Source organism: Somniosus microcephalus, chromosome 4 (assembly GCF_052327205.1).
Source record: "Somniosus microcephalus isolate GS21.2 chromosome 4, FLI_Smic_1.0, whole genome shotgun sequence".
NCBI lineage: Eukaryota > Metazoa > Chordata > Chondrichthyes > Squaliformes > Somniosidae > Somniosus > Somniosus microcephalus.
Window position 1 is genome coordinate 84,535,334 of NC_140990.1, and position 25,278 is coordinate 84,560,611.

General features: G+C 49.4%; 1 protein-coding gene across 2 annotated transcripts; it reads left to right on the forward strand.

The window, feature by feature from the left end:
* Nucleotides 1–17,953: 17,953 nt before the first annotated feature.
* LOC147119402 (uncharacterized) lies at nucleotides 17,954–24,659 on the forward strand. 2 transcript variants are annotated; one of them, XM_085985002.1, is made up of 3 exons: nucleotides 17,954–19,811; nucleotides 20,619–20,778; nucleotides 20,873–24,659. In XM_085985002.1, the coding sequence occupies exon 3, from the start codon at nucleotides 20,925–20,927 to the stop codon at nucleotides 21,681–21,683; it is 759 nt and encodes a 252-aa protein (XP_085841128.1). In that variant the 5' UTR covers nucleotides 17,954–19,811; nucleotides 20,619–20,778; nucleotides 20,873–20,924; the 3' UTR covers nucleotides 21,684–24,659. The 2 variants fall into 2 exon arrangements, with proteins under 2 accessions (XP_085841128.1, XP_085841129.1); XM_085985003.1 differs by having other exon boundaries at nucleotides 20,619–24,659.
* The last annotated feature ends 619 nt before the right edge of the window (nucleotides 24,660–25,278 follow it).

A 25,278-nucleotide genomic window follows, 5' to 3' on the forward strand; every position in this document is an offset into this window, starting at 1 on the left:
GGTTCAGTTCTACATTCACTGGTTCCCCTTCCTGTCCTCCCCTGAACATGCTGACTCTGGCTGGGTTCAGTTCTACATTCACTGGTTCCCCACCCTCTCCTCCCTGGAATGTGCTAACTCTGGCTGGGTTCAGTTCTACACTCATTGGTTCAGCACTCGCTCTTCCCCTGAAGGTGCTGACTCTGGCTGGGTTCAGTTCTACATTCACTGGTTCCCCTCCCTGTCCTCTCCTGAAGGTACTGACTCTGGCTGGGTTCAGTTCTATGATTCCCCATATTTCGTAAACAGCTTCGGGCACGTTGTTAAACACACACAGCAGAAGCACATTAACGTGATGCGCGATCACTTTCACAGAAGCAGGCAGCGGTGTGGAGCCTCCTCAGAGTCTGGCCCCTTTACAGCCTGTATTTACAGGAGCTGGGACATGGAAAAGAGTCTAATTAAAATCAGTCAGATATATTTGTTAATTAAAAATAGTAACTTTTCCATCATTTACAGACGCTCCCTGACCAGTCACCATTTCCCCTTCATTTACAGACACTCCCTGACCAGTCTCCATTTCTCCTCCATTTACAGACGTTCCCTGACCATTCTCCATTTTCCTCCATTTACAGATGCTCCCTGACCAGTCACCATTTCTCCTCCATTTACAGACGCTGCCTGACCAGTCACCATTTCTCCTCCATTTACAGACGCTCCCTGACTTCCTGTCTGTCCCGGAGTTTGGCACGGGGCCCCTTTGATGAGCGAATCGGGAGAAACCGGGAAGCGGCGGGTGGACAATGTTGAGTGTTTTAATAATGGGGCCTGGGGCCGCACTCGGGGTGTGAGCGGCCCGCGTTCCCCCGGGGTTCACGAACCCGCTCCCTGAGCTCGGGGTGTGAGCGGCCCGCGTCCCCCCGGGGTTCATGAACCCGCTCCCTGAGCTCGGGGTGTGAGCGGCCCGCGTCCTCCTGGGGTTCATGAACCCGCTCCCTGAGCTCGGGGTGTGAGCGGCCCGCGTCCCCCCGGGGTTCATGAACCCGCTCCCTGAGCTCGGGGTGTGAGCGGCCCGCGTCCTCCTGGGGTTCATGAACCCGCTCCCTGAGCTCGGGGTGAGAGCAGCCCGCGTCCTCCCGGGGTTCATGAACCCGCTCCCTGAGCTCGGGGTGTGAGCAGCCCGCGTCCCCCCGGGGTTCATGAACCCGCTCCGAGCTCGGGGTGTGAGCGGCCCGCGTCCCCCCGGGGTTCATGAACCCGCTCCGAGCTCGGGGTGTGAGCGGCCCGCGTCCCCCCGGGGTTCACGAACCCGCTCCCTGAGCTCGGGGTGTGAGCAGCCCGCGTCCCCCCGGCGTTGATGAACCCGCTCCGAGCTCGGGGTGTGAGCAGCCCGCGTCCTCCCGGGGTTCATGAACCCGCTCCCTGAGCTCGGGGTGTGAGCGGCCCGCGTCCTCCCGGGGTTCATGAACCCGCTCCGAGCTCGGGGTGTGAGCGGCCCGCGTCCTCCCGGGGTTCATGAACCCGCTCCCTGAGCTCGGGGTGTGAGCGGCCCGCGTCCTCCCGGGGTTCATGAACCCGCTCCCTGAGCTCGGGGTGTGAGCAGCCCGCGTCCTCCTGGGGTTCATGAACCTGCTCCCTGAGCTCGGGGTGTGAGCGGCCCGCGTCCTCCCGGGGTTCATGAACCCGCTCCCTGAGCTCGGGGTGTGAGCAGCCCGCGTCCTCCTGGGGTTCATGAACCTGCTCCCTGAGCTCGGGGTGTGAGCAGCCCGCGTCCTCCCGGGGTTCATGAACCCGCTCCCTGAGCTCGGGGTGTGAGCGGCCCGCGTCCTCCCGGGGTTCATGAACCCGCTCCCTGAGCTCGGGGTGTGAGCAGCCCGCGTCCTCCTGGGGTTCATGAACCTGCTCCCTGAGCTCGGGGTGTGAGCAGCCCGCGTCCTCCTGGGGTTCATGAACCCGCTCCCTGAGCTCAGGGTGTGAGCAGCCCGCGTCCTCCTGGGGTTCATGAACCTGCTCCCTGAGCTCGGGGTGTGAGCGGCCCGTGTCCCCCCGGAGTTCATGAAGCCGCTCCCTGAGCTCGGGGTGTGAGCGGCCCGCGTCCCCCCGGAGTTCATGAACCCGCTCCCTGAGCTCGGGGTGTGAGCAGCCCGCGTCCTCCCGGGGTTCATGAACCCGCTCCCTGAGCTCGGGGTGTGAGCAGCCCGCGTCCCCCCGGGGTTCATGAACCCGCTCCCTGAGCTCGGGGTGTGAGCAGCCCGCGTCCCCCTGGGGTTCATGAACCCGCTCCCTGAGCTCGGTGTGAGCGGCCCGCGTCCTCCCGGGGTTCATGAACCCGCTCCCTGAGCTCGGGGTGTGAGCGTCCCGCGTCCCCCCGGGGTTCATGAACCCGCTCCCTGAGCTCTCTCACCTGATGTATCAGCGGCTGCTGCCAAGGTCCGCGCATGCTCAGCTCAACCTGCCCGTGTGATTGATGGGAGCTTGGACCAATAGGAAGAGCGGGGCGGGGCTGGAGGACCGAGCAGGTGGCGGGTCCTCCAACCAATCCGGCACAGCGACCCCTCCCGGTCACCAAGGGTAACAACCGCGCATGCCCAGAGGAGACCAACCCCCCCTCCCCCACTCGGAGCTATGCCTGCGCACTCAGATACTGCCGTACGGAGTCGGCGCGGGGCATTCCGGGAAAGTCCTTGGTGTCGGTTACAGAGTCGCGATCGGTGACGCAAAGTGATTTTCTCCGCTCCGATTGGGTGGAGAATCGTGCGGGGTGGATCGGGAGAGAATAAAGAGAAATAGAAAAACCTGAGAGTCCGCGAGGCCCCGGACCGAACGGCGTCAGTTGGACGGTGCACGTTGTTGAGTCTGTGTTTACAAGCGCAGTTATGATGAATAACAGGACACAGACAACAGAAGTAAGTAAACAGGTCTTTAGTGATTGAGGGTCAAGGTGGGAACTTAGGTACACTTTGCTCCACAGGGTTTATATACCGGTGTGGTCACCACTGGTACTACAATGTACAGGAGCCATTAAAAAGTAGTCCATCACCTTAAGGTATCCTCTTAAGGTAGTACAGGTTACATACACTACAATTCCTCCCCTTTTCGCTTAACAGTGGACACCCCTAATTAATACACTACATGGATAACATATATACAATTTACACACAAGAACTGTTCAAAGATTCAGTCTCTGAGGAGGCCTCCTGATCCGGCCCGGATAACGCCTTTCAGGGATCTCTGGTTCCCGTTGCTGGGGTGACTCATCCACTTGATCTCCTATGGATTCAACATCATCCAATACGTTCGAGTCTGAGGTAGATGCTGCAGGCTCAATAAGTTCTTCAACTGGTGTCTCTGCCGTAGACATGGGGTCGACCCTTGTTCTCGATTCCACAAGTTGGTCAGCATGACGTCGTATTACGTTCTCTCCAACATCTACCGTGTACATCAAGGGTCCCTGTCGTGCACAAATTGTCCCAGGTTGCCATTTATCATCCCTATAGTCCCTGGCCAACACTGGTTGTCCTATTTCAAAACTACGAGTGGCCTTTTTATTTACATGCTGGAATGAATTGCTTGTGTTCGACTTCCCGTCGCACATTGGGTTTTAACAAATCCAACCGGGACCGCAACCTTCTGTTATAGAACATTATGGCAAGGCTTTGATTTGTCACTGCATGCGTGGCGTTTCGATACGCCATTAGGAAATTGTCCACCTTGTGTTGTAGTGGAATATGATCTTCACTCATGGCCTTTATCGCCTTTTTGAACGTTTGTACAAATCTCTCGGCCAACCCATTTGTAGCTGGATGATATGGGGCAGATGTATAGTGTTTCACCCCATTCTTTTTCATGAATTTCTGGAATTCTTCTGACACGAACTGTGGTCCGTTGTCTGAACATATTTGCTCCGGCAATCCATTCCTTGCAAATATGGTTCTTAGAACTGCAATCGTCTTCTCAGAGGTAGTGGTCGACATCTTAATCACTTCTAGCCATTTAGAATGTGCGTCTACTGCTATCAAAAACATGGAATCCATGAATGGACCTGCAAAGTCGATATGCACACGTTGCCATGGGGCTGAAGGCCATTCCCACGGATGCAGCGGTGCAATTGGAGGTGCGTTCTGAACTTTTTGGCACCCTGAGCAGCTTTTAGTCAGATCCTCTATTTGTTTGTCGATACCTGGCCACCACACATAAGCCCTAGCAAGGCTTTTCATCTTGACTCCCCCCAGATGACCTTCGTGCAATTCTTTTAGAACTCTCTCCCTTAATTTAGGAGGAATAATCACCCTTGTTCCATACATCAATGTTCCTTGACATACGGACAGCTGTTCTCGTCTGGCTGAGAATGCTGGTAACAGTGGTTCGCCATGTGCTGGCCATCCCTTCACTGTCAAGTCATAGACCCGAGACAGTGTCGGGTCATTTCGGGTCTCTCTCTCAATACCCGCATTGGTGACTGGTAAGCATTCGATGATGGTCGAGTGAAATATCTCGACAGAGTCAACTGCCGGTGCCTCTTCCGCTGTAGGTAGTGGCAGGTGCAACAGCCCATCAGCATTACCATGTTGCTTTGTGCCTTTGAACTCAATATCATATTGCTGTGCCCCTAGGAAAAGGGACCATCTCTGAAGCCTCTGCGCCGTCATTACCGGAACACCCTTCTTAGGGTTGAAATGGAAACCAACGGCTGGTGATCTGTCAGCAGCGTAAACTTTTGGCCTTGCAGGTAATGGTTAAATTTCTTAACTCCCCACACGAGGCTGAGAGCCTCCCTATCTATCTGAGCATAGTTGCGCTCAGCGGAGGTCAATGATCTGGATGCGAAAGCGACTGGCCTTTCCGAGCCATCTGGAAACTTATGAGAGAGCACTGCCCCGATACCATATGGAGAAGCATCACAAGCTAAGCGAATAGGCAGCGTTTGGTTAAAGTGAGCCAACACTTCCTTAGAGGTGATCAGTGCCTTGCTCTTTTGAAAAGCCCGCTTCCAATCATCGCTCCGCTTCCATGGTATTCCCGTTTGCAAAAGAGTGTTCAGCGGGTGTAACACCATGGATAAATTTGGAAGAAACTTGTGGTAATAGTTAACCAACCCGAGGAACGACCTCAACTGGGATACATTTTCCGGTGCTGGAGCTTTGACAACAGCTTCGATCTTGTCAGGTGACTTATGGAGCCCCTCCTGGTCAATGACGTGGCCGCAGTACGAGATTCGCTTTTGAAAGAACTCGCATTTCTGGCGATTAGCTCTTAGCCCATATTCTTTCAATCTGATGAGCACCTGCTCCAAATTCGCGAGGTGATCATTATCGTTATCTCCTGTAATCAGGATGTCATCCAGGTAGCATTGTGTGCCTGGGATTCCCTGCAATACCTGCTCCATGGCCCTTTGCCAAATCACTGGAGCCGATGCCACTCCAAAAACCAGCCTATTATACCGATAAGCCCTTATGTGTGTTGATCGTGAGATACTGTCGTGACGCTTCATCAACTTCCATCTGTAGGTACGCCTGCGCCAGGTCTATCTTGGTGAAGTGCTTTCCGCCAGACAGCGAAGCGAAGATATCTTCAATCCGCGGAAGCGGATATTGCACCGTGTGAAGAACCGATTAACAGTGATCTTGAAATCGCCACAGATGCGAACCTTCCCAGGTTCCCCCGGCTTGTTGCTCAACGAACGCTTCATGACAGGAACAATGGGTGTGGCCCATTCGCTCCAGTCCACCTTGGACAGTACCCCTGAATGTTCTAGCCCTTCCAGCTCTGCTTCCACAGCAGGACGTATCGCATAAGGCACCGGTCTGGCTTTGAAAAATTTTGGGTTTGCATGTTCTTCCACCTTGATGGTTGCCGTAATTCCTTTCAGTGTTCCAAGTCCCTGTTGGAACACCTCTTTAGCATCGTCTAAGATTTTGTACAGTCGTTTAGGTTTGACGTCGTCCTCCTTACAGGCATCCACAGTCAGTGCTTGTATGGAATGCCAGTCCAAATTTATTCTCCGGATCCATTCCCGTCCCAGTAGTGGTGGACCTCCATCAGGTAACACGTACAAGTCCATTTTCTGACTTTCTTTACCATTGTAGACCACATTTACTTTTATCTTTCCTTTGGGGTATACTATTTGCCCCGTGCATGTTTTCAATACAATCTCCGTATCCCTCAGGGGAATGTGCGAGAATAACCTTTTGTAATCTTGCTTATTCATGACCGTTAATGCCGACCCGGTGTCCAATTCCATCTTCACTTGGACTCCTGCTATCTGGAGCATGACCCAGATAGTTTGGTGGTCTGCTGTGTTACCCACATTATGTATTTTCAGACAACCCAGTTCCTTACTGCTGGAGTCTGAATCCGTCTTCTGTTCATCCGAACTGTACTCTGTCACCTTGTGTACTTTTTTGTACTTCTCCTGTGGTGACTTTTTGCTGCTGGTCTTCTTTCCTGACCGGCATACTCTCGCTATGTGACCAAGTTTGCCACATTGCCTGCATTCTTTGTTTTTGAACCAGCACTGGTTCTGGTCATGCGTTGTCCTTCCGCAACGATAGCACTTTACTGCGCCCAATGCCATTTCATTGCTGCTGAATTCCAGTGGCCTTTGCTGTATCTCTGCAGCGCCCCGTGCTGCTGCCTCGTGGGATGCTGCAATGCTGAAAGCTTTGTCCAGCGTAAGATCCTTTTCCTCTAACAGTCGCTTCTGGGTTCCTTCCCTTAGGAGCCCACACACAAACTTATCTCTCAGTGCGTCTGCTAGTCCTGTTCCGAACTGGCAGTACTTTGCTAACTTGCGCAGTTCCGTTAGGAATTCAGCGTTGCTTTCTTCTTTATGTTGAATTCTTCTGTAGAATTTAAACCGTTCCGCTATCAACAGCGGTGTGGGGTTTAAATGCTCTTGCAGGATAGTAACAATATCCGCGAAACTCTTTTCTACCGGTTTGACTGGGGTCACCAGGTTCCTTAATAACCTGTACGTCTTCGCACCCATCGAGTTTAATAGGGTTAGTGCTTTCTTATCATCCGGTACATCATTCGTACTACAGTAAACTTCGATGCGTTCCACATAAGTGGCCCAATCTTCCACATCGTTGTCGAAGGCAGTGATGTTACCCATTTTCGGCATCCTTGCTGAGTTTCTTCTTTCCCTTCGGATATTATTTAATATGACTTTAAAAAAAAAATGTATTAAAGATGGCGGCTTTTCCCGCGCTTGTCTTCTTGCCCCGCCGACTCAAGATGGCGATTTCCGCGCTGTTGCTGTCCACGCCTCCCAGCTGTCCTTCCTGCCTTTCTTTTCCCGTGTATACACTTCCTTGCGCTGCTGCTCTTGTTGCCCCGCTGCTCCCGCGGTCCTTGAGGCAATAAAGCGCCTTCCTGGCTGCTGCGCGTCTCTGCCCCGATTGCAGTTTATTTTAAAACTGCTTTTTCAGCGCTTCTTCTGCGCTGTTGCCCCGCCGCTCCCGCGGTCCTGTGGCAATAAAGCGCCTTTCTGGCTGCTGCGCGTCTCTGCCCCGATTGCAGTCTGGCCCCTGACACCGGCTGCGGTCGTGTCCTCCGCCCTTTCTCTTAGTTTTTCCTCCCCTTCTCCCTCTGACAACTCGGCCGACTTCCCCCCCGTGCCGCTCGATCGGGCTTACCCGCCGCTGTCGAAGAAGGGATGATCACTGCCTGTTGCTGACGTTGGACTTCATGGCCAGAAGACCAAACCGGGTTCTCGATGGCCTCCCGTGCGATCCTCCTTGGAATGGACCCCAGAATCAGTACTGGGGGAGGTGATGCAAAACTGCCGCTAGGTACGATCAGACTCGTCGCCACTGTTGAGTCTGTGTTTACAAGTGCAGTTATGATGAATAATGACACAGACAACAGAAGTAAGTAAACAGGTCTTTAGTGATTGAGGGTCAAGGTGGGAACTGAGGTACACTTTGCTCCACAGGGTTTATATACCGGTGTGGTCACCACCGGTACTACAATGTACAGGAGCCGTTAAAAAGTAGTCCATCACCTTAAGGTATCCTCTTAAGGTGGTACAGGTTACATACACTACACACGTGACCCGGGACCACGGCCTGATTGACAGGAGCTTCCGACCAATAGGGAGCGAGCAGGCGGCGGGTCCTCCAACCAATCGGGAAGCCCGAGGGGCGGGACTAGCGCCGGCTGATTGTCTGATCCGCAGGGCAGCGAGTTTCTCCAGTCCCTTGTTCAGGGCCCGGGGCCAGGGGAGGCTGTGGGCCTTTATTCCCCTTATTGGACACAAGGCTCTTTGTCTCACAACACACTGGCTCAGGTTTTAATAGAGACTTTTTAAATTCATCAATAAAAGCAGATAAACCCCATGGAACAAAATATTTAATATTTGGGAGTAAAAATACTGCTATTTTTCCTCTGTGGAATTTGTTAGTTTCAGACAATAACAACGATTTCTATTTATATAACATCTTTAATGTAGTCAAATGTCCCAACGCGCTTCACGGGAACGTTATAAACAAAATTTGACACCGGGTACAAACCAAGCATATTCCCATAAGGAGGAAAGATGGGGCGTCCAAAGCTCGAGCTCCCTGGATGACAAAGGATGTAGAGGTTAGAATAAAACAGAAAAAGGTTTACGACAAATGTCAGATACAGAATACAGTCAAAAACCAGGAGAATACAGAGAGTGCGGAGGAAATTGAAAAAGGATATATGAAAGAAAGGCTTACATTTATATAGCGCCTTTCACGATCACCGGACATCTCAAAGCTCTTTACAGCCAATGAAGTACTTTTGAAGTGGAGTCACTGTTGTAATGTGGGAAACACGGCAGCCAATTTGTGCTCAGCAAGCTCCCACAAACAGCAATGTGATAATAACCAGATTATCTGTTTTTGTTATGTTGGTTGAGGGATAAATATTGGCCAGGACACCAGGGATAACTCCCCTACTCTTCTTCAAAATAGTGCCATGGGATCTTTTACATCCACCTGAGAGAGCAGACAGGGCCTCAGTTTAAAGTCTCATCAGAAAGACAGCACCTCCAACAGTGCAGCACTCCCTCAGCACTGCACTGGAGTGTCAGCCTAGCTTTATGTGCTCAAGGCCCTGGAGTGGGACTAGAACCCACAACCTTCTGACTCAAGAGGCGAGTGTGCTACCCACTGAGCCACAGCTGACACAAGGGAGAGAGTACAAGAAAAGATTAGTGGGTAACGTAAAAGGGAACCTAAAAATCTTTTATAAACATATGAAAAGTAAAAAGGATAATTAAAGGAATGGTGGGGACGATTAGGGACCAAATAGGAGCTCATCATACGGAGGCAGAGGGCGTGGCTGAGGTACTGAATGAGTACTTAGCATCTGTCTTCACAAAAGAAGAGGATGAAGTTAATGTCGCAGTAGAGGGGGGGGGGGTGGGAGTAGAGAAATTGGATAAAAATGGATAGAAAGGAGGTGCTAAATAGGTTGTCATCACTCAAAGTTAACAAGTCACCCGGTCCAGATGTGATGCATCCTAGATTGCTGAGGGAAGCTAGGGTGGAGATAGCAGAAGCTCCGACCACAATCTTTCAATCTCCCTCAGATATATCGGAGTGATGCCAGAAGACTGGAGGATTGCAAATGTTACACCCTGTTTAAAAAAGGGGAGAGGAATAAACCTGGTAACTATAGGCCAATCAGTCTAATGTCAGTGGTGGGTGAACGACTAGAGGCCATTGTCAAGGACAACATTAATTCTCACTTGGAGAAGCATGGGTTAATAAGGGGCAGCCAGTGTGGGTTTGTTAAAGGTAAATCGTGTCTGACTAACCTGATTGAGTTCTTTGCAGAGGGTTGATGAAGGTAGTGCAGATGTATATATGGACTTTTAAAAGGCATTTGAAAAAGGACCACATAAGAGACTTACTCGGAAAATAGAAGCACAGGGAATTAAAGGGCTGATGGTAATTTGGGTATAATTGGCTAAGGGAGAGGAGGCAGTGAGCAGTGCTGAGCGATGTTTTTCTGACTGCAGGGAAGTATGCAGTGGGTTCCCCCAGGGGTCGGGATTAGGACCATTGTTTTTCTTGTTATATATAACTGACCTGGACTTGGGTATAGGTGTAAAATATCGAAGTTTACGGATGATACAAAACTTGGCAACATAGTAAATAGTGAGCATAGTAGTAGCAGACTTCAGGAGGACAGAGACAGACTGTGAAATGAGCAGACACAAGGCAGATGAAATTAAATGAGGATAAGTGTGAAGTGATGCAATGTGGGAGGAACAACAGGGAGAGGCCGTATAATCTAAATGGGACTATTTTGAGGGGGTGCAAGAGCAGAGGGACCTGGGGGTCCATATTCACAAATCTTTGAAAGTGCCACGGCAAGTTGGTGAGGCGGTTCAGAAAGTGTATGGGATACTTGGCTTTGTAAATAGGGCCATTGAATACAAAAACAAGGAAGTTACACTAAACCTTTACAAATCACTAGTTAGGAACATAGGACAGGAGGAGGCCATTCAGCCCCTCGAGCCTATTCCGCCATTCAATGAGATCGTGGCTGATCTGTGACCTAACTCCATACACCCGCCTTTGGCCCATATCCCTTAATACCTTTGGGTAACAAAAACCTATCAGTCTCAGATTTAAAATTAACAATTGATCTCGCATCAGTTGCCATTTGCGGAAGAGAGTTCCAAACTTCTACCACCCTTTGTGTGTAGAAGTGTTTCCTAATTTCACTCCTGAAAGGTCTGGCTCTAATTTTTAGACTATGTCCCCAGTCCTAGAATCCCCAACCAGCGGAAATAGTTTCTCTCTATCTACCCTATCTGTTCCCCTTAATATCCTGAAAACTTCGATCAGATCACACCTTAACCTTCTAAATTCCAGGGAATACAACCCTAATTTGTGAAATCTCTCCTCGTAACTTAACCCTTGAAGTCCGGGTATCATTCTGGTAAACCTACGCTGCACTCCCTCCAAGGCCAATATATCCTTCCTAAGGTGTGGTGCCCAGAACTGCTCACAGTACTCCAGGTGTGGCCTAACCTGGGTTTTGTACAGCTGCAGGGTTTTGGCCTCAGCTGGAGTCTTGTGTACAGTTCTGGGCACCACACTTTAGGAAGGATGTCAAGGCCTTGGAGAGGGTGCAGAGGAGGTTGACCAGGATGGTACCAGGGATGAGGGACTTCAGTTATGTGGAGAGATTGGAGAAGCTGGGATTGTTCCCCTTAGAGCAGAGAAGGTTAAGAGGAGACCTAATAGAGGTGTTCAAAATTATGCGGGGTTTTGATCGAGCAAGTAGGGAGAAACTGTTCACTCTGGCAAGTGGGTCGGTAACCAAAGGTCACAGATTTAAAATAGTTGCTAAAAGAACTAGATGTGAATGAGGAGAATTGTTTTCACACAGAGGGTTGTTAAGATCTGGAATGCACCATCTGAAAGGATGCTGGAATCAGGTTCCACAGGAACTTTCAAATGGTAATTGGACATGTACTTGAAGAGGACTAGTTTGCAGAGTTCTGGGGATAAAGCTGGGGTTTGGGACTAAATTGGACAGCTCTTTCAAAGAGCCAGCACAGACACGATGGGCCGAATCTCCTCCTTCTGTGCTGTTAGATTCTATGATCAGTATGAAGTCGCTGGTGACTCTTAAGGTTCTTGGAGCTTTTAAAGCTCTTCCCACAGTCAGAACATTTAAAGGGTCTCTCGTCAGTGTGAACTCGCTGATGTACCAGCAGGTTGGAGGACCGAGCGAATCCCTTCCCACACTCAGAGCAGGTGAACAGCCTCTCCCCAGTGTGGAGGAGCCAGTGTCTCTTCAGCTCCCCGGAGCTTTTAAAGCTCTTCCCACAGTCAGAACATTTAAAGGGTCTCTCGTCAGTGTGAACTCGCTGGTGTGACAGGAGGGTGGATGAATGAGCAAATCCCTTCCCACACACGGAGCAGGTGAACGGTCTCTCCCCACTGTGAGCTTGCTGATGTGCCAGCAGGTGAGATGACTGAGTGAATCCCTTCCCACACATGAAGCAGGTGAACGGTCTCTCCCCAGTGTGGAGGTGTTGGTGTCTCTTGAGCTCCCGGGGGATTTTAAAACTCTTCCCACACTCAGAACATTTAAAGGGTCTTTCGTTAGTGTGAACTCGCTGGTGTCCCTTCAGCTTCCTGGAGCTTTTAAAGCTCTTCCCACAGTCAGAGCAGTTAAATGGTCTCTCATCAGTGTGAACAAGCTGGTGTCTCAGCAGGGTGGATGACAGAGTGAATCTCTTCCCACACACGGAGCAGGTGAACGGCCTTTCCACAGTGTGAACAAGCGGTTGTCCCTTCAGTTCCCTGGGGCTTTTAAAACGCTTCCCACAGTCAGAACACTGAAATGGTCTCTCGTCATGTGAAATCGCTGGTGTGTTTGCAGGTGGGATGAACAAACAAATCCCTTTCACTGTTGTAATGTGGGAAAGAGCAGGGCAGTTATCCCCAGTCTCCTAGCCAATGTTTATCTCTCAATCAACACAAAAAGACATTATCTGGTCATTATCACATTGCTGTTTAGGGGAGCGTGCTGTGCACTAACTGACTGCTGCATTTCCTACATTACAACAGTGAGTACACTTCAAAAGTACTTCATTGGCTGTAAAACACTTTGGGATGTCCAGTGGTGGTGAAAGGTGCTATAGAAATGCAAGTCTTTCTTTCTTCACTGGTCTCACCAGCGCCCTCTTCTGGCTGATGGTTGATTGAGATTGGATAGAGAACTGGTTGGCGGACAGAAAGCAAAGAGTTGGAATAAACGGGTCATTTTCCGAGTGGCAGACAGTGACTAGTGGGGTACTGCAGGGATCAGTCCTTGGACCCCAGCTATTCACAATATATATTAATGATCTGGACGAGGGAATTGGATGTAATATCTCCAAATTTGCAGATGACACAAAGGTGGGTGGGAGGGTATGCTGTGAGGAGGATGTCGTGAACCTCCAGTACGATTTGCACAGGTTGAGGGATTGGGCAGAAACATGGCAAATGCACTGTAATGTGGATAAATGTGAGGTTATCCATTTTGGTGGCAAAAACAGGAAGGCAGATTATTATCTGAATGGCAATAGATTGGGAGAAGGGGAAGTGCAACGAGACCTGGGTGTCCTTGTGCACCAGTCGCTGAAGGTAAGCATGCAGGTGCAGCAGGCGGTTAAGAAAGCAAATGGTATGTTGGCCTTCGTAGCGAGAGGGTTTGAATACAGGAACAAGGATGTCTTGCTGCAGTTGTACAGGGCCTTGGTGAGACCACATCTTGAGTATTGTGTGTAGTTTTGGTCGCCTTATCTGAGGAAGGATGTTCTTGCCATGGAGGGAGTGCAGCGAAGATTCACCAGACTGATACCTGGGATGGCAGGAATGACATATGAGGAGAGATTGGGTCAACTGGGCTTATACTCGCTGGAGTTTAGAAGAATGAGAGAGGATCTCATTGAAACTTATAAAATTCTGACAGGACTGGACAGACTCGATGCAGGAAAGATGTTCCTGATGGTGGGGGAGTCCAGAACCAGGGGTCACAGTCTAAGGATAAGGGGTAAGCCATTTAGGACAGAAATTAGGAGGAATTTCTTCACCCAGAGAGTGGTGAACCTGTGGAATTCTCTATCACAGAAGGCAGTAGAGGCCAATTCATTAAATATATTTAAGAAGGATTTAGATATATTTCTTAAGGCTAAAGGGATCAAGGGATATGGGGAGAAAGCAGGGACAGGGTACTGAATTTGGATGATCAGCCATGATCGCATTGAATGGCGGAGCAGGCTCGAGGGGCCGAATGGCCTACTCCTGCTCCTATCTTCCAGGTTTCTATGTTTATAAAGGTTCATCATAACTTCCTTGCTTTTGTACTCTATGCCTCAACTTATAAAGCCCAGGATCCGGTATGCTTTTTTAACCGCTTTCTCAACCTGCCCTGCCACCTTCAACGATTTGTGCACACATACCCCCAGGTCTCTCTGTTCATGCACCCACTTTAGGATTGTACCCTTTAGTTTATATTGCCTCTCCTCATTTTTCCTACCAAAATGTACCACATCGCACTTTTCTGCGTTAAATTTCATCTGCCACGTGTCCGCCCATTCCACCAGCCTGTCTATGTCCTCTTGAAATCCAAACCCATCGCACCATCTCCAACATTTGTTTCCTCCACTCCCAGTTTCCCCCACTCCGTCTACTCTGATTGGGTTCAGTTCTGTGTGCAGAGTGAGAATAAAATCCATGAGGTGCTGACTCTGGCTTGGTCCAGTTCTACACTCACTGGTTCCCCTCCCCTGAAGGTGCTGACTCTGGATGGGTTCAGTTCTACACAAACTGATTCCCCTCCCTTGCCTCCCCTGAACGTGCTGTCTCTGGCTGGGTTCATGTTCTACATTCACTGGTTCCCCTCCCTCTCCGCCCCTGAAGGTGCTGACTCTGGCTGGGTTCATTTCTACACTCACTGGTTCCCCTCTCCCTCCCCTGAACATGCTGTCTCTGGCTGGGTTCAGTTCTACACTCACTGGTTCCCCTCCCTCTCCTCCCCTGAACATGCTGTCTCTGGCTGGGTTCAGTTCTACACTCACTGGTTCCTCTCCCTCTCCTCCCCTGAAGGTGCCGACTCTGGCTGGGCTCAGTTCTACACTCACTGGTTCCCCTCCCTCTCCTCCGCTGAAGGTGCTGACTCTGGCCAGGTTCAGTTCTACACTCACTGGTTCTCCTCCCCTGAAGGTGCTGACTCTGGTTGGGTTCAGTTCTACACTCACTGGTTCCGCTCTCTCTCCTCCCCTGAAGGTGCTGACTCTGGCTGGGTTTAATTCTACACTCACTGGTTCCCCTCCCTCTCCTCCCCTGAAGGTGCTGACTTTGGCTGGGTTCAGTTCTACATTCACTGGTCCTCCTCCCCTGAAGGTGCTGACTCTGGCTGGGTTCAGTTCTACACTCGCTGGTTCCCCTCCCTCTCCTCCCCTGAAGTTGCTGACTCTGGCTGGGTTCAGTTCTAGACTCACTGGTTCCCCTCCCTCTCCTCGTCTGAAGGTGCTGACTCTGGCTGGGTTTGGTTCTACACTCACTGAATCCCCACATTTCGTAAACAGCTTCAGGCACGTTGTTAAACACACACACAGCAGAAGCACATTAATCTGATGCGAGATCACTTTCACACAAGCAGGCAGCGCTGTGGAGCCTCCTGAGGATCTGCCCCCTTTACAGCCAGTGTTTACAGGAGCTGGGACATGGAAAAGAGTCTAATTAAAATCAGTCATATATATTTGTTACTTAAAAATAGCAACTTCTCCATCATTTACAGACGCTCCCTGACCAGTCTCCATTTCCCCTCCATTTACAGACGCTCCCTGACCAGTCACCATTTCGCCTCCATTTACAGACGCGCCCTGACCCGTCACCATTTCTCCTCCATTTACAGACGCTCCCTGACTTCCTGTCTATCGCGGGGTTTGGCGCAGGGCCCCTTTGCTGAGCGAATTGGGAGAAACCGGGAAGCGGCGGGCGGATAATGTTGAGTGTTTTAATAATTAGGCCTGGGGCCGCACTCGGGGTGTATGAAGCCCACGTCCCCCCAGGGTTCATTCATCTTTTATTTAAATCTGGTAGTACTTGTTACAATTCATCAATTACATGATAAATCCATTACATTCATTAACCACAATAAGGCTAAGCCTTAGAAGAAACAGCACAAATACAATAATACATTTTTCCAGACCAAACCAATGTCAACAATACAGGTACCCATAGTAAAAAACAATACATACCAGTCCTGCTGGCAATCTAGTAACTCTTCATTTTTGCTTGGTATAACCTGTTGTCCTTTTTTTAAAATTTTAACATTCAAGTACAACAGTACTTATACAACTCAACAGTTACATAGTAAATCCATTACATTCATTGACCAATTATGGTCAACAATATAAATACAACAATAAATTTTACAGGTAAATCAATAATGTTTACAGTACAAACTGCAACTATTTAATAAACCAAGAATCCGTACACGCCAGTCCAACTGACATTGTTCAATCATTCAGTCATTCATTCCTCCATTCGTCCGTTCGTTCGCTCAAGCGTAAGTTCCATGTGCATGACTGCGTACATGTGTGCCGTTTCTATCTGCGTGCATGCCTATGTGTTCATTCATCTGTCTGGCAGGCTTCACGCTCACCAGGCCGACTTTCACCTGGGGAGCGAGGGCCCTTCATTCGGTCGAACGTAAGTTCCATTGTGTAAGCGTGCGTACATATATTTGTATCCGCATGCGTGCGTTCACTAGAGTGTTCGTTCAATTAAGGAAGGCTTTAACACTAAATAACACCACAATATAGAAAATCCCACAACCATATCAAAAAATCACTTAAGACTTCAAGTAAACTACTTTTAACCAGAACCCGAAACTTCTTCAACAAACAAGTAATACCAGTTCAACGCTAGTCCTAATGGCACTCTAATAACTCCTCGTCTTCACTTGATGTTATCTAACCATATAATGTCATAATCCTTATCCACAGTCTTCAACCTTTCCACAGAAAAGAAGCCGACCACTTTCTCAAATCCCGTAAAAGAAGAAAACGAGTACTCAAATTCCCTTCTTGCTGTTATCACTCACAGGACCCAGCCATCAAGACATTCGTTATTCCTTGCCGATATACCTTGTTTTGTCTTTTATTTTCCTTTTTTACTTTGATCCTGTTCTCTTTTCCCATCTTGTGGCTGTTAAAGCACCATACTATAGATGGGAACAGTCTGTCTTTCCTCCACCAAATGGCGGCGCACAAACCCGATCCCATCACCAAGAAAAAGCCTCACAGCTGCCACCAAACGGAGCAGAGGCGGGGCCGCTGGAACTCATTCACCTTTAGAAACCGTGCAGCATGCTCACCCACAGCATCTCCCGACTCCGCTTCTGGCGACCAGCCGCTCCGCCCTGGTCCCCCCCGCCTGGGGTCCTCCGTGCTGGGCCTCCCACCTAGGACACTCTCCTCTGGGTCTTCCACCCTGGGCCTTCTGCACTGGGCCCTCCGCACTGGCATTCCCCGTGAGCAGCCGGGCTGTGGAGCAGCCCGTTCACACAGGACCGAGCAGAGCTGAGCTGCTGAGAATCTCGCAGCCTCCCCCGGGGTTCATGAACCCGCTCCCTGAGCTCGGGGTGTGAGCGACCCGCGTCCCCCCCGGGGTTCATGAACCCGCTCCCTGAGCTCGGGGTGTGAGCGGCCCGCGTCCCCCCGGGGTTCATGAACCCGCTCCCTGAGCTCGGGGTGTGAGCGGCCCGCGTCCCCCCAGGGTTCATGAACCCGCTCCCTGAGCTCGGGGTGTGAGCGGCCCGCGTCCCCCCGGGGTTCATGAACCCGCTCCCTGAGCTCGGGGTGTGAGCGGCCCGCGTCCCCCCCGGGGTTCATGAACCCGCTCCCTGAGCTCGGGGTGTGAGCGGCCCGCGTCCCCCCCGGGGTTCATGAACCCGCTCCCTGAGCTCGGGGTGTGAGCGGCCCGCGTCCCCCCGGGGTTCATGAACCCGCTCCCTGAGCTCGGGGTGTGAGCGGCCCGCGTCCCCCCGGGGTTCATGAACCCGCTCCCTGAGCTCGGGGTGTGAGCAGCCCGCGTCCCCCCGGGGTTCATGAACCCACTCCCTGACCTCTCACCTGATGTGTCAGCGGCTGCTGCCAAGGTCCGCGCATGCTCAGCTCACCTTCTGCCCGGGTGATTGACGGGAGCTCCGGACCAATAGGAAGAGCGGGGCGGGGCTGGAGGACCGAGCGGGCGGAGTGTGAGGGGCGGGGCTTGACCTTTAAACCTGAACAACAGGAGGTAACCTGAGCATGCGCGGTAGAGGCTGATTGTGGAGCAGTGTGAGCTGAGCATGCGCGGTAGAGGCTGATTGTGGAGCAGTGTGAGCTGAGCATGCGCGGTAGAGGCTGATTGTGGAGCAGTGTGAGCTGAGCATGCGCGGGAGAGGCTGATTGTGGAGCAGTGTGAGCTGAGCATGCGCGGTAGAGGCTGATTGTGGAGCAGTGTGAGCTGAGCATGCGCGGGAGAGGCTGATTGTGGAGCAGTGTGAGCTGAGTATGCGCGGGTGGCGAGGCTGCAGCAGGTCAGAGGGAGGCGGGTTAATGAACCCTGGGGAGACGCGGGCTTCACACACCCCGAGTGCGGCCCAAGGCCCGATTATAAGAGCAGTGAACATTATCCGCCCCCACCCGCGGGTTTCCGTTTCAATCCGGCCCGAATCTCAACAAAGCGCCAAACTCCGGGACAGACAGGAAGTGAGTCAGGGAGCGTTTGTAAATGGAGGAGAAATGGTGAGTGGTCAGGGAGCGTCTGTAAATGGAGGAGAAAAGGGGACTGGTCAGGGAGCGTCTATAAATGGAAGAGAAATGGAGACTGGTCAGGGAGCGTCTGTAAATGGAGGAGAAATGGAGACTGGTCAGGGAGTGTGTGTAAATGGAGCAGAAATGGTGACTTATCAGGGAGCATCTGTAATGAAAGGAGAGAACATAAGAAGTAGGAGCAGGAGTAGGCCATACGGCCCCTCGGGTCTGCTCCGCCATTCAATAGGATCATGGCTGATCCGAACCTAGACTCACGTCCACTTCCTTGCCCGCTCCCCATAACCCTTAATTCCCTTATCAGCTAGGAAACTATCTCCGTTTTAAATTTATTTAATGCCGCAGCTTCCACAGCTCTCTGAGGTAGCTGAGAGATGGAGACTGGTCAGGGAGTGTCTGTAAATGAAGGAGAAATGGAGACTGGTCAGTGAGCATCTATAAATGATGGAGACTAGTCACTGAGTGTCCTTCACCTAAACTGAGAAATATTACACAGGGACAGTTTATAGGGAGGGACCAAGTGTGGGAAAGGGGGTTTTAGAAGTCTGGAATGAAAATGAAAATATTGTCACTATTAAATTTAGATTTAGAATGAAATTTTAAACACAAGACAGATTTTCTTTATTTCATATACACATGACCTGCCGTTGTTATTTCAGATTTCCAGCATTCACAGTATTTTGCTATTGTATGTTTACAGAGAGGCTGCTAGATTCTGAATTAAAAGACTAACTGCCCAGAAACTCTTGAATTGAAGCTTTTTTTCAATTCCTCCTTGGCCTCACCCCTCCCTATCTCTGTAACCTCCTCCAGCCCTACAACCCTCCCAGATTGCTGCGCTCCTCCAATTCTGGCCTCTTGCACGTCCCCAGTTTTAATCACTCCTCCATTGGCGGCCGTGCCTTCAGCCACTGGGTCCTAAGCTCTGGAATTCATTCCCCCAAATTCCCCGACTCTCTTTTAAGCCGCTCCTTCAAACCTACCTCTTTTGCGCTGATATCTCCTTATGTGGTTTGGTGTCAAATTTTGTTTGATAATAGGCTCCTGTGAAGCACCTTGGGACATGTTACCATGTTAAAGGTGCTATATAAATGCAAGTTGTTGTTATTCTCTACACAGTGACCTTCCCTGTTGGAGATGTCCATAAACATCATTGTGCTGCCTAGGCAACGGGCAAAGCCATCTGTCTTAACCATCAATTTAAGAAGTTTATAGTTCCAATTAACTCCTGAGGCACAATACTCAATTGTGGGAAGAAAATATACTGAAGGAGCTGTTAGTTACAAAAACAATTTGCCAAGCCTGTGTCTGCGGAAGATCGAGTTAGAGCGAGCACATCTGTAAAAGCAATACAGCTGGAAGTAATATTCCTTGCAGTTCGATGGAGGCCCTTTGTTAGTTCATTAATTGTAAGTTTAGTTTGAGGTGGTTTGTTCTGTAACTTTCCTTCAGCAGGATGATCTGATTGACAGATGTAACAAGAATCACGCAGGCTCTACTTTTTGGGCTTTAATAAATTTTACAGGTAAATCAATAATATTTACAGTACAAACTGACACTATTTAATAAACCAAGAAAAGAAAGAATCCATATACGCCAGTCCTACTGGCATCGCTCAATCATTCAGTCATTCATTCCTCCGTTCGTTCATTCGCTCAAGCGTAAATTCCATTGTGCATGTCTGCATGTGTCTCCATTTGTCTACCTGTGTACGTTCGTTCATCCATCCAGACAGGCCTCACGCTCACCCAATAGGATGCCGGCCTTCATCCTGGGGAGCGAGGGCCCTTCATTCGGTCGAACGTAAATTCCATTGTGTATGCATGTGTGCGTGCGTGTTATTTGTGTCCGCATGCGTGCGTTCACTTGAGCGTTCGTTCGATCGTTCGTACATTAAGGAAGGCTTTAACACTAAATAACACCACAATATACAAAGTCCCATAACCATATCAGAAATCAATTAAAACTTCAAGTAAACTACTTTTAACCAGAAACCCGAAATTTCTTCAACAAAACAAGTAAATACCAGTTCTACGCCAGTCCTATTGGCCCTCTAATAACTCCTCGTCTTCACTTGATGTTATCTAACCATATAATGTCATAATCCTTATCCACAGTCTTCAACTTTTCCACAGAAAAGAAGCCGACCACTTTCTCAAATCCCGTAAAAGAAGAAAACGACGACTCAAATTTCCTTCTTGCTGTTAGCACTCACAGGGCCCAGCCATCAAGACATTCATTATTCCTTGCCGATATTACTTTGTTTTGCCTTTTATCTTCCTTTTATTTTCCTTTTTTCACTATTATTCCGTTCTCTTTTCCCATCTTGCAGTTAGCAGCTTGGTTGAGAGTCCGTACCTCGGGGATAAGAAAGCTGACTGCTGCAGTCAAGGTGGAACATCCTGTGGTGCCTCCCAGATCTGCTAACTATCTGTCTGCTCAGTTGGTGGATACTGCCTGCCAGAAGAACTTTACTACACAACTATAATATTGTATGAATATCATAATTAGTATTTGTTTGTAGAATCTGTTATATAAGGAAAATTTTCACAGCGGGGAGTAATCATATATGTGTTCTGTGTGTAGACGAGGCTTCAACTGATCATCCAACCTGGAGAGACACAAGGACACCCGCACCATGGAGAAACCGTGGAAATGTGGGGACTGTGGGAAGGGATTCTCTTGCCCATCTAAGCTGGAAACTCATCGGCGCAGTCACACTGGGGAGAGACCGTTCACCTGCTCCGTGTGTGGGAAGGGATTCACTCGTTCAAGGAACCTCACTGAACACCAGCGTATTCACACCGGGGAGAGGCCGTTCATCTGCTCCGTGTGTGGGAAGGGATTCACTCGTTCATGGAGCCTCACTGAACACCAGCATACTCACACCGGGGAGAGGCCGTTCACCTGCTCCGTGTGTGGGAAGGGATTCACTCGTCCATCCCACCTCATTGTACACCAGCGTATTCACACTGGGGAGAGGCCATTCACCTGCACCATGTGTGGGAAGGGATTCGCTTCATCAGCTGACCTCACTTCACACCAAGTTGTTCACACTGATAAGAGACCTTTTAAATGTTCTGACTGTGAGAAGACCTTTAAAAGGAAAAATGATCTGTTGGCACACCAGCGAGTTCACACTGGGGAGAGGCCGTTCACCTGCACCGTGTGTGGAAAGAGATTCATTTGTTCACCCACCCTGCTGAGACACCAACGCACTCACACTGGGGAGAGGCTGTTCATCTGCTCCGTGTGTGGGAAGGGATTCACTCGGTCAGTCACACTCACTGTACACCAACGCACTCACACTGGGGAGAGGCCATTCACCTGCTCCGTGTGTGGGAAAGGATTCACTCAGTCATCCAACCTACTGACTCACCAGCGAGTTCACAAGTGACTGCGGGGGTTGGATACTGCTGTTAATCACGTTCAGGACTGAACCATGTTCATTCTGATAGTTGGGGTTTCTTTCTGGACAAACGGGGCAATGGGGGGGGAGGAGCTAAACACAATTAAAATCACTAAGGAGATGGTACTCAGTAAAATAATGGGACTTAAGGCGGATAAATCCCCCGGACCTGATGGCCTACATCCTAGGGTCTTGAGAGAAGTGGAGGTAGGGATTGTGGATGCATTGGTAATCATTTTCCAGAACTCCCTGGACTCAGGAAAGGTCCCGGCAGATTGGAAAACTGCTAATGTAACACCCTTATTTAAGAAGAGAAGTAGACAAAAAGCTGGAAACTATAGACCAGTTAGCCTAACATCTGTGGTTGGCAAAATGTTGGAGCCCATTATTAAGGAAACAGTAACAGAGCATTTGGATAAACATAATTTAATAGGACAGAGTCAGCATAGTTTTACGAAGGGGAAGTCATGTTTGACAAATTTGCTCGAATTCTTTGAGGATGTAACATACAGGGTGGATAAAGGGGAACCAGTGGATGTAGTGTATTTGGACTTCCAAAAGGCATTTGACAAAGTTCCACACAAAAGATTACTGATCAAGATTAAAAAATCACAGGATTGGGGGTAATATACTGGCATGGGTGGAAGATTGGCTATCTAACAGAAAACAAAGAGTTGGGATAAATGGTTCGTTCTCGGGCTGGCAATCAGTAACTAGTGGTGTTCCGCAGGGGTCAGTGCTGGGACCCCAACTCTTTACAATCTATATTAACGATTTGGAGGAAGGGACCGAGTGCAACATATCCAAGTTTGCCGACGATTCAAAGATGGGAGGGAAAGCAGTGAGTGAGGAGGACATAAAAAACCTGCAAAAGGACATAGACAGGCTAAGTGAGTGGGCAGAGATTTGGCAGATGCAATATAATGTTGGAAAGTGTGAGGTTATGCACTTTAGCAGAAAAAATCAAAGAGCAAGTTATTATCTAAATGGAGAGAAACTGCAAAGTGCTACAGTACAAAGGGATCTGGGGGTCCTGGTGCATGAAACACAAAAAGTTAGTATGCAGGTGCAGCAGGTGATCAGGAAGGCCAATGGAATCTTGGCTTTTATTGCAAGGGGGATGGAGTATAAAAACAGGGAAGTCTTGCTGCAGTTATACAGGGTATTGGTGAGGCCACACCTGGAATACTGCGTGCAGTTTTGGTTTCCATATTTAAGAAAAGATATACTTGCTCTCAAGGCGGTTCAGAGAAGGTTCACTCGGTTGATTCCAGAGATGAGGGGGTTGACGTATGAGGAAAGGTTGAGTAGGTTGGGACTCTACTCATTGGAGTTCAGAAGAATGAGAGGCGATCTTATCGAATGTTTCCACTGATGGGTGAGATTAGAACTAGGGGGCATGATCTTAGAATAAGGGGCTGCCCTTTCAAAACTGAGATGAGGAGAAACTTCTTCACTCAGAGGGTAGTAAATCTATGGAATTTGCTACCCCAGAGAGCTGTGGAAGCTGCAACATTAAATAAATTTAAAATGGAGATAGACATTTTCCTAGCAGATAAGGGAATTAGGGGTTACGGGGAGAGGGCAGGGAAGTGGACGTGAGTCTAGATTCAGATCAGCCATGATCCTATTGAATGGTGGAGCAGGCCCGAGGGGCCGTATGGCCTACTCCTGCTCCTATTTCTTATGTTCTTATGTTAGTAACTCCCTAACTGGGCTGGAGTTTAATCTTCTGGATATATGCCAAACAAATCAGCTTTGTTTCAAACACACATTGTGTCGAGTCCTTGACGTCTCCAAGATAAGAGGAGACTAATTGATGTCCTGTTACCGACTGCTCCATTTTTGGGACTTTTCTCCTTTCTAACTCTAGATTGTTTCAGTTCTCATACTTTCGGTTACTCTCATGGACAAGACCCAGCTCCCCATACATTCCAGAGTGCCTCTCCTAGCCTTGGTATCCAGGGAAGGTATCGGTAACACGCCCGGGATCACTAAACACAAACCCAGTCTGTTAATCACTGTCAGCTACTGGACTTAGCGTGTGACCCACAGCATCTCTCTCACCTTCGATGTGTGAATAGAGCATCATGCCTCAGAACCTGGTTTATATTTAAATTAACTCGAAATGTATTTAACAGAAGATCAACAACGAAACACATCACGGCCCAATAATCCAGCTCTACATTCACAGGAGGAAGTCTGTTATCTAACTCCTCGAGTAGAAAAAATAAAGAAAGATCTCAAATGTAAGGGCCAATCGAATACTTTAATACCTTTCAAATCGTGACCTTATTCTAGAATTACCCATCCCTGTGGGAGTTGATATTGGTCAGTTTACTCAGATGGTTCGAGCACGGTGCTGTGGAAATGTGAATAAAATGGACGATGAATTGGCTTACAAAAATGGCTTCGCACAAGGAAAGTCTAGATTAGATTAAAGAGCAGCCCCAGCTTTGCAAAGTGCAAAGCTAGCAGAAAAAAGAGACACCTGCCCCAGCCTGCGGCCAAGTGTTAACGAGCAATAAAGGTAACTGAAAGGGCTTAACTGCTAGCTAGAAGATGACTGACTAGCTATTGTGCGGTGCCCAATCACGACCCGGTACTTCAGGAAGGCATATGCAGCAGTGAGACAAGTCAGGACTTGCCCGCCAGACTGAAGACCAGATCATGGCCAAACTGAAAGGGCTTAAGTGATCCCTATTGGAGAACGCTTGTTGCCAGGGAAGTGATGTAATGACCCTTGTCCCACTGTATAAAAGGGGGCTTCCCTACCTGTATTGTCTCTTAGCCAGAAGACGTGTGGATCATCAAGAGAGTCAGACACCTCCCGGGGACGTAAATGCTGGCAACACGTGCCTAACCCGGTGTGACTCTCGGGACACGAATGTACTGTAAAAGACCTCAATATACTGTGTGACCACTGCGAACAGTTGGAAGTAATAAAATGTTGTTTTAACTCTCCGAACCCTCGAGCCTGAAATCATTCTTCATACTACGGAACTCAAGACGAGGACCAGGAAAACCCGGTTCTAACAGTGCTAATAACGCCAATGTCGTGGGTTCAATCCCCGTCCTGATGATCTACGCTGTTTCGGCACGGGCTCGACGGGCCGAATGGCCTCCTTCTGTGCTGTAACCATTGATTCTATGGTCAAAATCTGCGAATTGGAAATTCCACACTGATTTTTGTGATTCGAATTTCAAGCTGACCAGCTCCTTCGCTCAGAGAATCTCCAAGGGGACTCTGATTTAAACACAGCTCTCCCCTCTTTAATATTCAGGATTAGAGTTACCGGGAATTTGAATACCTGACCACTCAAATTTAAAAGGGCCCGTCAGTGATATACAGACTGAACCAATCACACAGCTCTGGGTCAGATTCAACTATTCCTCTCTCCAGCCTGTAACCGATGAAACTTGTAACACTGAGGCTGAAATTCCACTGCCATGCGCCGGGGGTGCAGGCAGTGCTGGGCACAGAGGGAGCAGCAAACCGGGTTCAGAGTGGGCAGAGTGGGCCTGCCCTTGACCTGGGCTTTACTGGGGTCCAAGCTCATTGCCAACGCATGGATTCTAACCC